Source organism: Phalaenopsis equestris, unplaced genomic scaffold (genome assembly GCF_001263595.1).
Source record: "Phalaenopsis equestris unplaced genomic scaffold, ASM126359v1 Scaffold000383, whole genome shotgun sequence".
In the NCBI taxonomy this organism is placed as follows: Eukaryota; Viridiplantae; Streptophyta; class Magnoliopsida; order Asparagales; family Orchidaceae; genus Phalaenopsis; species Phalaenopsis equestris.
Genome location: NW_018164825.1, coordinates 171900 through 188009, shown reverse-complemented (window position 1 = coordinate 188009; position 16110 = coordinate 171900). Strand labels below are relative to the sequence as shown.

The 16110-nt window shown below is 35.9% G+C and overlaps 1 protein-coding gene across 1 annotated transcript; it reads left to right on the top strand.

Annotated features, from left to right (window-relative positions):
• Nucleotides 1-1139: 1139 nt before the first annotated feature.
• LOC110026608 (cytochrome P450 703A2) lies at nucleotides 1140-5100 on the top strand. Its single transcript, XM_020727609.1, has 3 exons — nucleotides 1140-1685; nucleotides 2442-2852; nucleotides 4350-5100. Exons 1-3 carry the CDS (start codon nucleotides 1152-1154, stop codon nucleotides 4995-4997), a joined length of 1593 nt encoding a protein of 530 aa, XP_020583268.1. The 5' UTR covers nucleotides 1140-1151; the 3' UTR covers nucleotides 4998-5100.
• The last annotated feature ends 11010 nt before the right edge of the window (nucleotides 5101-16110 follow it).

Here is a 16110-nt window from a genome sequence, read left to right as displayed (position 1 = left end):
AATACATCATCAAAGTTATACAAAACGGAATCAAAATTTCAAATTTCCTAAAATAGAAAATCTCAAAATGCAAAAAAAAAATCTAATTGTTCGAGGCAAATAAAAACTTAGAGAAAGATTGAAATTGAGATTATTTGACGATTTAACTATTAGAACTTGAGAAACCGTTTACTCTAGCGAAAATTTGACTCCGAGGTGTTTCGTCGGCTCTGGAGGTCAAGCACACATGCTAGAATAGAATGATCAATTTCAAACATCTGATTGATATAAAGAAGGGTTTTCGACGACTTTCTAATAGTCACTTGACCTTCAGTTGCTAATTTCTTAATAACCGAGGGGATCCGCCGTCATTTACAATAATATGGCCGTCAGTTATTAATGACCAATGAAACTACAGAATGACTTTCCGATGAGTTAGGGGCACTGGTTTATAATTAGCTATGAACCAACGGTTTGGACCGTCGCTGACTATCTCAATCCCATTGGAAACACTTTTAATTTATAAGTTACTATTTAATATATTAGAACTTTATTGGAAACTCGATTCATCTCTAATCGTTCGAAATAAACACAAATTTTTCTACACATTAGACTGTCCGTATTTTCTCTGATTTTAACTTTTTTTTCTAGTGTTATAGGAATGTTTTTTGCTAGAAGGCTTTTTAAATTGATATATTCTCTTCCATGATAATCTTATGAATGTAGGTTCTCACAACGTCCCCATTTTAATATATTTTGAATGTGATATAAATCATTATATTGATGTACAATTAAGATTCCAATGCATTAATCTCCAAACCATCCATTTCTCATGAGTACCACTATGTGTACTCGTGAATTAACTAATCTTATTTGCTAAAAAATAATCATATAGTTATGTAATAATGTCATAAAATGAGCAAACTCCATCAAATATGCAATCTCAATCGCCAAGAATTACAAGAGACTCCCTCATAGGTGTGAGCAGCATCAATATTTCACTAAATCCATACCAACTAATACATACATGACAAAGAATATGATCTCTTTTCGTAAGCTACTTCAACACCCAACAAATGAAACTCACACATTATTCATGAAACCTTAACCCATCATAAATATTGTAAGTTTGTAACTTGTAACTAACCTTTTGCCATTAGTAACCTCAAGCCATGGACATAAGCTTCATATTGCTCTTAGCTCTTACCTTGATCATGTCTATCATCCTCTTTAACTTTTCTAGGCTTGTAAGAAAGAAAAAGGATTTTGATCGACACAAACTTCCACCTGGACCAACAAGATGGCCGATTGTAGGCAACCTCTTGCAATTGAGCCGGTTGCCACACAGAGATTTTGCACGATTATGTTTGACATATGGCCCATTAGTGTATCTTCGACTCGGCTTTGTACATGCTATAACAACCGATGACCCGGAGGTCATTCGTGAGATTCTCGTTGGACAAGATGATGCATTTGCTTCACGGCCATCAACAGTGGCGGCGACTAGGTTGGCTTACAACAGTGGTGATGTGGCCCTTGCACCGATGGGCGCACATTGGAAGCGCATGCGTAGGATTTGTATGGAACATTTGCTGACTACAAGAAGGTTAGAATCGTTCGCAGGACATCGAGCAGAGGAGGCTCGACATCTGTTGATGGATGTGTGGCACAAAAGTAGGAATGGTGAAACGATTGACTTGAGGCAGGTATTGTTTTGAGGAAACTAAGAAATTTGAGCATGGTTTAAAAGGTTAGAAGAAAAATGAAGAAACTTAATTTCATTAGTTGAAGACGAAAAATTATTGTATCAGGACACTTGATGCATCAGGTGTCCAATAAGTGGCAACCCGGGTCCGAACCTTGTATATCAGTGGACCCAAATTATCACGTGGTCCTTAATTATTGGGCACCTGATGCAAATTTGTATTAGGAGTCCTGATTGAATAATTTTTTGTTGAAGACAAAAGCTGCTTTTGAATTTTTACTATTTAAGATGAGTAATATCGCTTTTTAAAAATTTTTGCAGTTCATAAAATCAATGCATTGGCTTGAAAAGAAACTTTAAAGCACTCTATCTATAATGCATACCACTAAATTAATTATTAGATCTTGTCCCGGCTTCAATCTCCATTATTCTTCAGTAAAGCATCATGCTGAGAGAAAATATTATGTGCGGCTAGTCTTATGTCCCCACGATGACTCATATACGATCACACTATCTTGTATCGCATGACAATCCATCCAAAGCTGTGTCTGAATGTGCGATTGCTGCATGTAATATTTGCACTGAACAGATCCCATCACAACTTACTCTGTGTGGAGATCTATGACAACTCTCTTTGGCCTTCAGGGTTTCATTAAATCATTTATTAGAGTACATTACCTTATAAATAGTAAAATTTAGATGTAAAATTTATAAATTCTAACATTATAAGTACTATGCTCACAAATCTCCTATGAAGGTGTTGGGAGGCTTCTCCATGAACAACGTGACAAGAATGATATTAGGGAAGAAATATTTTGGTCCAGCGACTGCAGGCCAGGGAGAGGCAATGGAGTTCATGGCCATCACCCACGAGCTTTTCCACCTCTTAGGGATCATATATCTGGGAGACTATTTGCCGGCATGGCGCTGGGTGGACCTCACAGGCTGCGAGAGGAAGATGAGAGAGGTGGAGAAGAAGGTGGACCGGTTTCATCAAAAAATCATAGAGGAACACAGAGAGGCAGGAAGGAGGAGGAAGGAGAATGGAAGAGGAATTGATGGTGAAGAGGAAGATGATGGCATGGACTTTGTGGACGTCTTGCTATCTTTGCCTGGAGAGAATGGAAAGGAGCATTTGTGTGACAGAGAGATCAAAGCCCTAATGCAGGTATGAATGCATGGAAAATGTTATATTATTAGTTGAATTTTATGTTTATTGAAGTTGATGTTGAATTTTATCATATCCTGATTATACAAAATTAAATAATAATACATAATTAATTATTATCATAGCTGCCATCTTTTTCTTTTAAATTCTTAGGATCAATTAATAATATTTTAATTTATTTACATTTCAAACTTTATCTTGGATTAGGGCTGTCAAGACTGACTCATTGTTTGCGAATAGTTCGTGTTCGCCTCGTTAAGAAGACTGTGTTGGATTAATTCGTTAAGTTAACGCGAGCAACACGAACAAATATTTGTTCGTTCGTGTTAACAAATATTTATTTGTTCGTGTTCGGCTCAAAATACTACTAATCAATTATATATATATCTTTGATGTGTAATATTTTTAAAAAAATTAATTGACTACAATGCTACAAAGATTTATAATCAATTATAAGTATTAATTAATAAAATAGAATAAAAATTATTAAATTAGATTCAAATGATTTTTTAAATCTTGCCTCAATACTTAACATTTTATGACTACATGATTGGAGTCATCAAAACGACTCTTTGTTCTACTGCTCGTGTTCGGATTGCTATGCAAACAAGCCGAACACAAACACACTTTTTGAGCTTGAAATATAAACGAGCCGAACATAAGCTGAGCCTTTGCTCGCTCGTGTTCGGCTCGTTTACACTCCTATCTTGAATCAATCTTTTAGGGAAAAAAGAGTCATTTCAAAAGAAACAAATTTTTTATAAAGAAACAAATTCAAGAAAAGTTTAACCCTATCTTGAATCAATCATTTATTTTTTAATAAAAAAATATAAAAAATAAAAAATAAATCACTAAACAAAAATATTTTTAAAATAAAATAAAAATTAAAATTAAAGTGATCATAAACAAACCATTAATATTCTTTTAATATTTTTCTAGCACAAAATAAATCGGTAACATGCTTAATTTTTATGCATTAGATTTTATAACTCTAAGATAAATATCACATAGGTTATGCATACTCTGTTCTAATATGTATTAAACTAAGGAAAAATGTTCATATTTATAAGTAGAGGACATTAAATTTTTTTTTTTTTTTGTTACATTTAAATAGCGAAAATCTTCAACGCTAGCCACTCTGGTTGGCCTCGAGTCTCAACCAACGATGAAAAATAGTAGGTACAGATGCGAATTTGATAATATTATAGCCCTGTAATATAATATCATCAAAATATTATTAAAGTACCACCATTATAATTTTCACATGCATTTCGAGAAATAATTGCATCAGCACACCTGATACAAATTTACATCAAATGTCCAATAACAGGAGTTCATGTGGCGATTTGGGTCCAATGACATACACGATTTGAGTCTGGGTTGTCACATGACACCGTATTATTGAATATCTGATACAAATTCATGATGCAATAATTTTTTTCAAATTTCAGCCAATTTTTCCTACATTTACAAGGGTGCGTCTCACTGTTTTCCCAGGACATGGTAGCGGCGCCCACCGACACCTCCGCCGTAACCAGTGAATGGGCCCTAACCGAACTCATCCGCCACCCACACATCCTCCATAAAGCGCAATTTGAACTGGACTCCATCGTTGGCCGCCACAGATCCCTCCTCGAATCCGACCTCCCCCACCTCCCCTACCTCCGCTGCATTGTCCGCGAAACCTTCCGCCTCCATCCAGCCGGTCCATTCCTCATCCCACACGAATCTCTCCGTCCCTCCCATCTCATGAACGGCCGCTACACCCTCCCCTCTCACACACGTGTCTTCATCAACACACACGCCCTTGGCCGCAACCCGCACGTATGGGGACATGATGTGGATGAATTCCGGCCGGAGAGGCACGAGAAGGTCAGGAAAGGGAAGGTGGAGATCAGTCATGGGGATGATTTTGTAATATTGCCGTTTGGAGCGGGAAGGAGAAGGTGCCCGGGAGCCCCGCTGGGGGTGGTGTTGGTGTTAATGGGGTTGGGGACTTTGTTGCATGGGTTTGAGTGGAAGCCGGGGGATGGGAAGAGGCCGGAGGAGGTGGGAGTGGAGGAAGTTTTTGGGCTGACGATGCCGAGGGAGGAACCGCTCAGGGCGGTGGCGACGCCAAGGTTGAAGGAGGGCATGTATATCTAAGGGGGGTGATGACCGCCTTTATATATGTTTTGTGTTATTTATTGATCATATGTTTGGATGTCTTTTCTATTTATGAAATAAAGAATTATGTTTAACTTTAAGTTATGAGCAGAAAAATTTTTTTGTATACGTTGCTCTCTCCCGCTCTCTCTCTCTCTCTCTCTCTCTCTCTCTCTCTTCATTTATATCGCCTAAAGATTGGTTAAACTCTACAAAGACTAGTGTGTGTGTGTACTAGGACTGGTTAAACACTACAAAGACTTAGAATAGGTCATCAGTTTGCGTGTACTTTTAAGAATTTATAGCTAAGTTTTTGGTCATAACATCACTAGAGTAAAGATCTTATTGAAAATCTCCTCTTTAAAGTCAATCGGTTGTTTGGCAGATGATTGAAGTCCTTTTGCTCTAAAGGCGATCTCACCTCCAATTTCCGCATTCATTCACTCATCTTTTACCATTTCGACTTTGTTGTTCACATGTAGACATTCATACTTGATCGATCTTCGTCTGGCTATTTAGTGACCGAGTTTGACCTTCTTCGTTATCTTTATTTTGATTTATTTCCTTGGCTTTCCTAGACTGAGTGAAGGCCCATTAAAGTGAGTTTTTGGTTCCTTCTAGTTTTTGTAGCAACTTTTGGTTATATATATTTAGTTTCACAATTCTCTATCTCTTAGATGGTTATGTTGCGATAAGTATAAGAGAATTAAATTTATTTAATTATTGTATGATTTAAGTGGAACCTTATGATGTTGATACTCCCTTGAGTTCTGAGTGCTGACTTTTATAAATAGGGCAATGAGACATCAATTCAACACATTTGCATTTCAATCCCTCTTCTCTGCTTTTTAGATTTGGTCGCTCTTTGCTTGACATAGTATGGTGGAACTCAACTGATCAAACTAATATTCTGGATGAGGAGTTGCTACACGACATATAATTAATTAAGAAAAAAGTGAAAGGGCAGTGAGAGAGGGTGCCAGGCAGTGGCACTGAAATAAATAATGGGAGGTTCATCCTCAGGAGAAGGGAAGATGTCAAAGAGGTCTTATGTAAAAGCTGTTGTCGTGGTCATGACATTGGATGGCGATTCATGAACTATTAATTAGGCTAAGCTGTTACCTTCCCATGCAAATGTTCAAGCACCTGTGGAGGCATGTAAAAGCTGTTGTCGTGGTCATGACATTGGATGGTGATTCATGAACTATTAATTAGGCTAAGCTTTTACCTTCCCATGCAAATGATCAAGCACCTGTGGAGGCGTTTAACCTTAGGGGAGAGGTCAAACAAGAAAAGACACCTGCACTTTCAGAAATTTTGGGTTAGTGTGAACCAATTGGTATGTAAAGAGCCTTTTTTTTTCTTTATGTAAGTTTTGATAAGATATATTTTCTTCTTTTGGGAAGAACCAAATAAGTCATTTAAGGAGTCGACCAAACAATTCTTGAAGGGGATCTTTCTACTGCTGTGGATGGAGGTGTCGTGAAGGGAGAAAATGAAGCTGAGGAGGTTCATGAGATAATGATGCACCCCCCTCTTAAGGAGGTCGTGATCTCACCACCATATACTTTTGTTTTTGCTTCTACTGTAGACATAATTGAGTAGGAAAGCGGTTGTGTGACCTAGGGCGAGAGGTCTGTGACATGAAGAGGTTGGTCTTTGAACTACAACAAGAGTTAAGGATGTGAAAGATAAATTCTTGTTATTCCAAAACCTTGCCGTCCAGCCACCTAAGCCTGTTCAAGGCTGGAGGAGCGATTTTCTCTGTAGAGGCTCAATCAGCTAGGTCATCTTTGTGCCAAGATTGTTTTAGACCCTTGTGTAGGTTTTTTATTTTTGCCTTCATTCAACACTTTTGCTTGTATGTTGTTGTCATCGAATTTTAATATCACATATATGTGACTATCATTTGAACCTATGAAACAAGATTCCATTCATGCGTAGTATATTATAGCCTAAGACATCCATCAAAACTCTTTGATGCATTATTAGGTGACACACCAAAACTTATCGGGGCGTAAGTCGGGCGTACAACACCAGTGCACATGTCAAGTAGTAATGTGGTTCAATAGTATCACATATCGATCTTACAGGGAAAGTGTAATATTTGCTTCCATAACAAAACTCTACTTTAATAATTTAGTTAACCTAGCTTGATGATTATCAAAAGAAGGTTTTTAAGTCTTAAGGTCCTAGTAGAACAAAATACTTAGCGTCAGAGGAAAGCATAAAATAGGAGGGAAAAATTTGCGAGTTCCTTCAAGAAAGATGAGGTTTGTGCCTTTGTAACTTGGGGATCATGATGATCGTAGTTTTTCTAAATGTTTTACCTACGTGATTGTTGTTAATCGGGGAGAAGTTACTCCTTATGCCTAGGTTAATAGAAGCCTAATATCCATCCTCAATCCACAGAACATTCCACATCAATTTTCTGATCCCTTGGGATGATTGCAGAATTCCTATAGATATGTCTACTCTCTCAGAATTATGTGGTTAACCCTTCATTTTCACTGTGTAACGGTTAGAGGTCATGGTTTCATGAAATATTTTAACTTCCTAGTTGGTCATACTAGAAGTAAATGATGATCAAGTTTAACCAACAACATAGGCCATGAATATCTTGAGAAAATAACAAAAATAATATTACAAAAATCCAATGATAAATCCACTACTCCATATATCACAGAGACACAAAGAAAAACTTTGTCGATCATTATAGAGAAAACCATAGTGAAAAACACCACATGAAATTCCATTTCAAGCAATATAAAGATGAAAAACTTACGAGAATTTTTTTCCTCAGCAAGATCAACAACTTTTCCTCTCATACATAATCTCTCACAACTCACAGAGTAAATAAAAAACTCTCCCTTTAAGGTTTCAACCCAAGGAGGAAAAAAGCCATCAAGAAATCCCTCAAATCCTCCCTTAAACTATTTTCTTTCAGCTTTCAAGCCTTCTCTGAAGCAGAACACCCTCTTAGAAACCCTAAGATATGATTTTATAGCAAGAATTCATCAAATTTCCTTTCTAAAGTGTTCCTCGCTTGTCAGTGTGGTAACGACCATTTCCGACATGATCATACCATTCTTCTGCCAGGCATGGCCACGCTTGATTGTGGCATGGTCATGCCGCCCATCTGCAACTTATAGTGTGATCACACCAGTTTAGGGTGTGGTCACACCATTTTCGGCCATGGTCACACCATTTTCGGCCGTGGTCACACCATTTTCGGCCGTGGTCACACCATTCTTGGGCTTGGTCACACCATTTTTGGGCTTGGTCACGCCAACCTTACTTTATCAATGCCGCCGTCACACCAGCCTTGTTTGATCAATGACGTGTTCACGATGCCTTTATGCATTGTCACGAAGCCTTTACTCGTAGGACACTTTATTACGAAATTTTCTCTTTTCATCTTGTTCATATTCAATTTCTGCCTCCTACACAACATGAACAAAATACCTTTCTCAAACATAAATATGTGTTAAATAGATGAAATTAATATATAAAATACAAAAGAAATAGCAAGTAAAATGACGTAAAATTGACGCTTGTCAATACCTTCAAACTTACCGTATTAACTGCCCTCAAGTAATCACATATCTTAATTTGGATTTTTAGTCGAATTAGTACTCCTCCAGAGTTTCTAACCTTTCAAACTATCTTATCAAATCTGAATAAGAGTATGCAATGTTATTTAGGCTTGATTATCTTAATGATTAAAGATTTGACATTTACTAAATTCTCTTCTTTTTCTACTTATGAGAACCCCCACAAATATTTTAATTAGTGTGGTTTATAATCTCTTTCATGAACCTTAGATATATTTAGTACAGTTGCAATAGATTCTAGCCAACTTAAAGCTTACTTAATTCTTATCCTTCAGAATAACTTGTAATGTGGTTGTAATGAAGAATCCAAGGCTCAATTCACCACTTAGGTCTCATTAACACCACTTTCAAATACGGGCAAACTCCACACCAAAAATAGTGCCGACACTCACCTCAAGTTTCTCCTTAGGGGGTTTTCAATTTTTTTTTGCTTTTTCTTCTTTTTTTAAATTTTAATTTTATCAAGTTTCTCCTTAGGGGGTTTTCAATTTTTTTTTTGCTTTTTCTTTTTTTTTTTTAAATTTTAATTTTTATTTTTATTTATTTTTCCTCTAAGGATTGCTATATCTGGTGGGCAAATTTTCTTTTATAGCCTTTCTTTTAGATGTGAATATGAGTTATGTTTCTTAAGTAACAAAACTGGACAATTGATTCTTTGAATGTTCCACCCCTAAGTTTTCATTTTTAGTTAAGGTTTTAGATTATATTAAGGTTTCTCAAATGAACTGAAAAAGAATAAAGATATCTTTAGTTGGTTACTCAATATCTAAATTTCCCTTTCTGAATAATTTAAGAGTTTCTTCTAATTGAAGCCTAAAGTTAAGTTCTAGCATCTCATTCGTACATATTAAAGTTAATCTTTTTCTTAAAAAGATTTTATTTTATTCTACTAGACTGTCATAAGTAGTTTAAATAAATTAAAAACTTATAGTAGGAGTTATAAATCTTTCGTTGAGCTTTATAAACTACTTAACAAGTTCATGATAAGGAAAAGTACTACCTTCCCCAAACTTGATTTTCTCAATGTATGCTTTACAGAAAAAAAATAATAAAAGTATAAAGTAAGTGCAAAAAAAGGAAAAGAAGTGTCATGTACCACAAATCTCAGAAAGTAAAGGGTAAGCTTAGTAAATAATTCGTCCAGAAAAGGTAGTAAACAAAGCATTGCAACAGTGCAAATCTTATTATATATATATAAAGGTAAAAATAAGTACAAAAATGTGCATAGGCACCCACCAGAGACAACAACACAAAGAAAGGAAATTTGCACATACTATTGTTGTCAGACAACCATGCAATAGTTGCCTAGACCATGGCTACGACTGCTCAGAATTGTCTCCTCTGACAGGAAAGAGGAGAGAACACCACAGTGTAAACCCCTCACCGAGTGCATGAATGTGACATCACCAGTGCCATTAAATTTCCTACCTCCATCATGATGAGAAATGTGACAACCAACTTTGGAGTTGTGTCAGATCGCGCATAACATGAATTTCCATGGGCTCCCTCTTCCACTGCATCCGCCTTAAAATGTTGAGAGGGTCCTCCCGTGATGTCTTGGGTAGCTTGAAATTTCCATCTCTCCAAGCCACCCACTCCTTAAAACCTCGTGCATAGTGAATCTAGGGATCAACTAAGCTTACCATGGATTAACCATTAGTAGTATGTGTGATGAACCGATTGAGCCAAAGGTTCAGATCCACTGGCTTGCCCTTCCTAGCCTGGAAGCTATTGATCGCTATTTTCTTGGTCACATTTATGAGGCTGGGGTAGACTTAAGGAACCCCATATCCACAAATCTTTCCAACTCATTAAAGTCAGTTGATGGTTATTGTGCTTCATGACCATGCCCCGTGACTCAAAAGATTTTTTTTTACTTATGAGCAACAAAACTTTGAACGTCAACAAGATTCAAGGTGCAAGCTAGTGAAATCATCAAGAGGATCTTGGAGTGAAGAAGGTTAGCTAAAAAAATGTGAAATTTGAGCAGCAAAATCACAGATCATGGGTAGAGATCTGAGGATTAACCAAGATAAAAAGTGTTGATCTTCTTTTAAAGTATATGTGAGTGGATTTCAAAAATTTGGTGGAGAATCTAAAGATAAGAGGAAAAAAATGGAGAAAGTGCAAAATTCTTACCACACCCTAAAACTTCTACTCCTATCTAATATATGAGAGCTGGATTCGAAAAAAGGAGCTTGATTTTCAGGGATTTCAGAGCTTAGGGAGGAGAAGAGATGAAGAATAGGTGAAGAGGCCAAATAAATTGTTGAAGAAAATGGGTTTTGGCACTTTAATGCTCGATTGTGTGGACACGCCAGGTTGCAGTGTGGTCACGTCGCTCTAACCTGTGACTTACCCGAAATGATCTGGGTGAGGCATGGTCATGCCCAAATTTGGTGTGGTCACACTGCAGACTATGGTGTGGTCACGCTAGTCCCGGTTTGACGCAAATTTTTTTTTCGCACAGCCTCCCTTCAGGTAAGCCAACTACTATGTAAAAGGGCTAGAACTTGATATAACACACAATTCCAATGACAAAATGTTATGGTTCAATTAAAATAAAAGACACTGAAAAATTAAAATAATGTAATGAAGGAAACATAATGTTTGGGTTGCCTCCCAAAGTAGTGCTTGGTGTAATGTCCTCAGCCAGACAAAGTCTCAGGCATTGCCCTAAATGTGGTCTCCATGATCAAAATGCCAACTTAGTAATCCTTGTTCATTTGTTTTAATTTTAGGATGTCCTGAGGTTTCCAGTAGGGTCATGTTCTCAGTTGCTTCCCAAAAATTTTGATCATATTCTAACCACTGATGGAGGCTTTGCAATAACCTGTCACTTTCAGCCAAATAATCACTAGTGATTCTAGTAGTCGACTAAGGTGGTCCCCTAACCAATTTGCGCTTAGTGGTCGAGTTTCTCCCGCTAGAAGAGTAATAATTTTGTCAGTTAAATTCCTCAGAAATTCATCAATAATTTGTTGCTCTTCCAAGTAAACATCCTTAAATTCTTTTAATTAGATTATTACCATCCCAACCACTGTTTCAGTTATTTTAATTTGATTGTTCTTATAGGCTTATGAAAGTTCTATTGATTTTAAGACATCAAATGTAACTGGTTGATCATTTTCTCTCAAAATTACCACCCCCTCCTCAACATCAATAATGGCTCTACCAGTGGTTAAGAATAATCTTCCTAGAATCACATGCATATTCTTATCAGCTTTCAAATCAAAGATTACAAATTCAGTCAAAAAATTAAATCTTTTCACAGTAATGGGTAGACTTTCAATTATGCCTAAGGGGTGAGCTACAAATTGATCTGCTAATTGGAAGAAATTGCTAAGGAATTAGAAAAACCTATTTCATCAACCAAGATAAATATAGAAAGACCACCTTCATCATTTCCTCAGCCCTAAGGGGAAGAATTTGAAGATAACTCAAGAAGAAGAGAAACTAGTAGAATTTGATCCAGAATCTGAATCATTTAGAGAGAATTTGGTCCAATATTTAGAAGATCTTGAATTATCATATAAAGATCCACTTCTTATAAATTTTTAAAATGATATTAATGTGCAAAGTGAGAAAATTATTAGAAGAACATTGGATATGGAAAGAAACATGAGGAACAATAATATAAATCAATATGAAAAGGAAAATTTTGAAAGAAAATTTAGAAAGAATCCCAGGATCTAGAAAAGATTGTGTGATTAATCATATATTACATAAATGAAATTTCTATATGGGAGGAATCCTTTGTCGGGATTGTGACATTAAACCAAGAGCTTCGTGAGAGGCAACCCATGATTATCTTTGTTGGTGTGATTTTTTTTGAGTTGTGACTGTTGTTAAGTTGATGACGTTAAATCAAGCGCTTTGTGGGAGGCAACTCATAATTTTCAGTGTGGATTGATTTAGATTATTTGTCATTGTGGTGTTCTTAAAGATGTGTGTTATGTTAAAAGTATTGTGTGATAATGAGACCTACATGACGAGAATAAGCACAAAACACTAATTTTAATGGTTAAGATAAGGTCAGGACAAGTTAATTGGATCTTAGGTGAAGCAGTGCAAATTCGACACTGAGCGCCATATTTGGGCACCTAGGTGCCACAAAATTGCGGCCTGATGCCAAGAACTTGCACCTAAGTGCCAATGACAAAATTTTAGCTGGCAGCTAGGCCCCAATATTTGGCGCCTAAGCACCCCAAATTAAGTTTATATATTGGAGTCACCTCCTTCTTGTGGAATTCACCCCTCTTCTTCCCAATCTTTTATGTGGTGTCTAAGGTGGTTTTAGAGCTTTATAATCTTGGATTAGGAGCAGAATAGATTCAATATCTTGGGAGAGTATGTCGCTGAAAACCAAAGGAGGAATAGACAAAGGTAATGGAATTTATGATAAAAAAAAATTTATTAGCGTGCAAGCTCAAGATAAGTATTACGACATGCTTCAGACTAGAAGCTTATAACAGAGAGAGGTTTCACTAGCCCGAGAGGAGCTGTAGAAAGTTTAATAGCTATGAACGATTGGGAAGTATTCTGCTACACAATTGCCATAGTAGTTATGTCCATTGTTCGAGAATTTTACGCCAACCTTCCTGATTCATTTGACGATGTGGTATTTGTGTGCGAAGGAAAGGTAGATTTTTTCTCCATAAAGAATTAATGCATTTTATCAATTGGAAGATGTTCAAGAATATTACACACTTAATTTTGCACCAGATGGTACACAATTGGATGAAATAATTGCTTATCTAACTGATGGGAAGGGAGTTTAGAAAATATTAAATGGCCACTGACCTGACCCACAATTACGTAGACTTTTAAGCTCCAAAAGATGCCAAAAAACTTGACCCAATTTATATTTAAGCGGCTAGTGTGCAAAACAATATTTTATAAAATTTAGAATTTGATTTATATTTCACAAACTAGGGGTTTTAAGCAAGTATACATATCATTTCAAGTAATATAGGGTTTTCTTTTAAGACCCCAAGTATCGATCCCACAGAGAAATGAGGTACGAAATTCTTTATGCTAATTATAGTTCACTAATATCATACATTAATTTGGAATATCCAATAAAGTGGTTTTTCTAATAACTTTTCCTAAATGAAAATATTAAATTTAAAGATAAATTTTCTGGATAAATTGGTTTGAAGAATTTTGAGATAATAAAGACTACCCTTCATGTGCAATGACCTAAATAACGTGAAGGAATGAAATGCTTAAAATATAATGTTGTCAGCGACAAATAGGAGCATACCTTAATCTTTACCCCCTCCCGGTGCTTGCAAAGAATATTAGCTAACTTAAGGTTGATCCCTTAACATCTCGATTCTACATCAGTGTTATCTAGCCTCTCACATTTATATACCCGTAGCATATGCCCCCATGATGGCTGAATCCCAATGTCAGGGTACTAAACCTTAAGAAAAATTAATAAGAGTTTGGTCTGTCACTCTAGAACTAACCAATTCTACGCCCATCAAAACTTATCTCTATAATTATTTGCACTCCCCCATAAGTGATCATGATGACTCTGCCTACAATGAAGTGTGGTATCCACTAGTTGGATGAAATCATAGCCCTCCCTGGTCATTATGTTTCACAACAGATTTTAACATCACAAGTGATTAGTTTGCAAAGTCAATTAAGAGCCGGTGAAAATACCATCACATTAATAAAATAAGATAATATCTAAACAAATCTAAATTTCTGAACATGCATCTATTTCATTGCAAAAAAAAGTAAAATGGAGATAATGACAAAAACAGTAAAAGGATTGATAGAATTAAGTAATAAATTATGTGTCAATAAGGAACATATGTCTACGTACCCTCTTTCGAGTGTATAGATATGGTTAGTATTCTATTAGTTTTATGAAATTATCTATCACCTAGAAGCATTTAATAGAAACAGATCATTAAATTATATTTTGTTCAATGTTGCATTGCCGCCTAAACTATTTTACTAGGCAACCGATCAATGTGAGTGCACTCAAGTTGCTAGATCACCACTCTTCTGAGTCTTAGTTTCACTTACAACAAATTTTAACATAATTTATTGTCACTTAAGTTATGTCAATGAAGCAAAGGATATATTACTCATCACATGAAAATAAAAAATAATTATATCATGAAATAGATTTTCTTGCACATGTCACTAATTCATATTAAAAGAAAATAGTAAAGAAAACTCCTTACGTAAAGAAAACTCCTTACAATAGTAAAGAAAACTCCTTACGAAGCATGGATAAAACACAATAGAAAATCTCTTTTAAATCAAAGAAAATCCACTAGAAAGTGTTTACAACACTTAGAAGGAAATGAACAACACAATTTAGTTTTTTACCTCTAAAAGAAAGAAGAAATCTCTCCAGCAAAGTCTCATGCCGATCCATGCGCCGCTCATACTTCCTTACTCATATTTCTCAAAATCCCTCACCAATCTCTCCAGAAAATAAAGAACTCTACATCTCCATAAACTCTTGCCAAACTCCTCCTAAATCGCTTCCTAATTTCTTCTCTAGACTCCTCTAATTACCTCCAAATTTATCCTCATGAGAGGCGCCAACCCTTTATTTAAAAAGAAATAAGAACCCCTACTTTCTCCAAGAGACACATCTCTTCATCCAAGAGACACATCCTTTCATTCCAAGAGACACTTATTTTCATTCAAGAGCCTTTCTAAGTGTCTAGATTCATTGAGAATCACCCAAAAGCCGTCCAATAACAGTCACGAGCACTATAGCACCAGTCTGGGGTGCTATAGCTTCTGTGTCTGTGATGCGACTTTTTTATATTTTTTATATGCTTTTTTATATGCTTAATTTTATATATTCTCTATAGTCACAATGATATAAACACAAGTATACGTATCACTCAAGTAATAAAAAGCTCTAATGGAGTCTTGTTTATCAATCCCATAGTGAGGTAAGAGGTCCTTAGTCAAAGTTCTAGTCTACTGCTATTAGGCCTTAGATTGGAATGTCAATTAAATGGTGTTTTATCTAACAACTACTTCTAAATGCAAATGTTAAATGTAATGATAATAACTATTCCTTAATGCATATGTTAATTTTAAAGATAAACCCTTTTTGGATGAATTGGTTTGGAGAATTTAGAGAAGTTAAAAACTATTATTTTTATGTAGTGAGTTGGATAATGTAAAAGAATTAGATGCATTAAATATTGTATGTGTCAAATAGGAGCAATTTTAATTCTCTACCCTGATTCAGTGTTATAGAAAATCATTGGCTAATCTCAGGTTTAGTTCCTAAATCCGTGGTTAGGTTGGGAGGATACTGGCTCTCACTTCCCTTCCCGTGAAGGCTAACTCTCATTTTAGTTCTTAAACACTAGGACCGAACTGGGGATTTTAGTCTATCACCCTAAAATCTCCAATTCTACGCCCAACAATGTATATTTCCCTATTTATTTGCACTTAATTCCATGAACGAAATACTCCTTCATGGAATTAAATGTGATTCTCACTCT

What these genes read in the sequence shown, in the direction of transcription:
- LOC110026608 (XM_020727609.1), top strand. Translation starts at nt 1,152, where the DNA reads ATGGACATAAGCTTCATATTGCTCTTAGCTCTTACCTTGATCATGTCT. An exon ending in AAACGATTGACTTGAGGCAG is followed by an intron (nt 1,686 to 2,441) that starts GTATTGTTTTGA and finishes TCTCCTATGAAG; the next exon opens with GTGTTGGGAGGCTTCTCCAT. An exon ending in AGATCAAAGCCCTAATGCAG is followed by an intron (nt 2,853 to 4,349) that starts GTATGAATGCAT and finishes CTGTTTTCCCAG; the next exon opens with GACATGGTAGCGGCGCCCAC.